General features: G+C 42.1%; 1 protein-coding gene across 1 annotated transcript; it reads right to left on the reverse strand.

Moving 5' to 3' along the window:
- Positions 1 to 345: 345 nt before the first annotated feature.
- Positions 346 to 2,131, reverse strand: LOC111140565 (myosin-4-like; the record flags this gene model as incomplete). Its single annotated transcript, XM_022492779.1, has 4 exons — positions 346 to 463; positions 546 to 633; positions 1,793 to 1,863; positions 1,960 to 2,131. Coding segments are annotated over 4 exons (449 nt in total), but the record flags the coding sequence as incomplete, so codon positions are not given.
- Positions 2,132 to 2,176: the final 45 nt, after the last annotated feature.

Genomic DNA, 2,176 nt, shown 5'->3' on the forward strand with positions numbered 1-2,176 from the left:
TCAATGAACTGTCCTTCGGGGATAGCACTTGCATTTAATACCTTGTATCTGTTTAGGCCAAGAAAATAAATGATAGAGCTGTTGTCACCAACAAGACGACATCTTGCCTTACTATAGAAATGATGTAGTCTCTGGGTAGTCTAGCAAACATAAACAAGAAATCATATCCATGTCTTCATTCTCTGTGTATCAGAGGGTGTCAAATTTTGGCCTGTCAATACAGAGTCTGCCAAATGTGTTTCTCTTTTCTTCAATTATTATAGAAAGTATAAAGGATTTTTCCATTGAAATAATTAAAATAAATAAAAGAACCTCTTCAGATAATTTGCAGTGAGAGAGTCTGACCTCTGTTTGAAGTCTGCGTAAAGGATCCTGCTTGGGAACCCCTTCCTGCAGATGCGGATCCCTTCCAGCACCCCATTACACCGCAGCTGGTGCAGGACAAGTTCATGCTCCATGGCCCCTAAGAGGAAGAGCACACATGCCTCATTTCATGGTCTAAAGCAAGCATCCTGGAGCTTGTTCAGGCAACAGGTGGGTCTTACCTGGAGTCTTGGTTTCGTTGGGGATGATGCAGCGTACAAAGTGGGGGTGAGTGCTCCTCAGGTTGGTCATCAGCTTATTCAAATTCTCCTGTGGAATTTATGAATATTTGATTTTAAAAAGCACTGTTTCTGTATATTCATATTCACAGACATAATCATTGTGACATCCGTGATATTGGCTCAGTTCTAATAGTATCTAGTTATAGGATCCAATAATATCTAATTCAAATACTATCTGAATAGTATCCAGATTTGAAAATGAGGAGTTGGAATTTCCACATTCTCAAAATGTCCTTCTTTTTCCTGCTTTCGTGCATGATAAACGTATTTTTCTTTTATTCATTGAAGCGGTCACTGCTGCTGAATTCCCTAGCGTGTGTTGTAGCTTGAGTATGATATTCTAAATATAGGGAAACATTCTACCCAGACTCTCTGGTCTAGCTGTGTGATTGAGCTTTACAAATAATTTAGTGTCTTCTTCCAAATCTCTAATTTCTTTCTTTACCCTATTTTCAATTGTATCTGCTTCTCTATCACATTCTTATACCTTATTCTAATTATAGAGCTGTGTCCTCCTGCTCATTCCACAGAAAGTGGCCTTTTAGTGCCTCACTCTGGGAATTGGCAGAACACCAACAGCCATGTTACCAGGTATGGGAAGAAGTCTTCCAACTTGTGGAAATCCTGGTTTTTCAGACTAACTAAAGCTTTCGTTATTACAGATGGGATTGTCCTAAGAAAGGTAAATTTTCCTTTAAGAGCTATTTCTTATTGCATCTGGTTTTTTAATTCCTTTGTTTAGAATCAGTCTCCAATTCCCAGCAGGGATTTTCTGTCATCACTTTCAAAGTCCACTCACTTCAGTTCTGAGCCAGTATACACCTAGGCACGTACATCATTTGGAGGCTCTCACAGTCTCCAGCAAGTCTCATGTTTTGCCTAGTCCTATCCCAGCAGAACCTTTTAAATGTCAATGACCTTATTTCCTGGCCCCCCAATTTAATTTTACCATCTGATGCTGATTTGTGCAATTTACTCTCATCCCTCTTGACACCTTGTCTCCTATATACTGATGTGTCTCTTCCAAACAACCCCGAAGTCTCTAAACTGCTCTACCACCACCCACTGACTTGTCTCTAGAGTCATGTCCAGTTCTGGAATCCTTGCAAGATTACACCCCTTTCCCCACAAATACAGTAAAATTTAAACCCCTGAATCTAATAAGACATAGCAAAGGCATTTCGTACCCTGAAGAGAGCAGACACGGTCTGGAAAGAAGAACCCTTCTTCTTGCCACCTTTCTTGCCACCGCCAGACTCTAAGGGGGGTAGAGAGAGTGCAAGCAATCATGGCACAGGCTTCCTTAGTGTGTATTTGACACATTAAATAAAGGATGACTTCTACTGGAATTTACCTGCTTCAGCAGCTGCTGCCCCAGAGAAGAGGTAAGCCAGAGTCTTCATTGCAGACTTCTGGTACAGCCCGACCACGGTCTCGTTCAGGGGGTCCTTGTTCTTGTCCAGCCAGCCGGCGATGTTGTAGTCCACAGTGCCAGCGTAGTGGACCAGAGAGAAGTGGGCCTCAGCCTTGCCTTTGGCAGGCTTGGGCTTCTGGAAGTTGTTGGACTTCCC

This window comes from Enhydra lutris, unplaced genomic scaffold (assembly GCF_002288905.1).
Source record: "Enhydra lutris kenyoni isolate GAN:26980312 unplaced genomic scaffold, ASM228890v2 scaffoldscaffold3641, whole genome shotgun sequence".
NCBI lineage: Eukaryota > Metazoa > Chordata > Mammalia > Carnivora > Mustelidae > Enhydra > Enhydra lutris.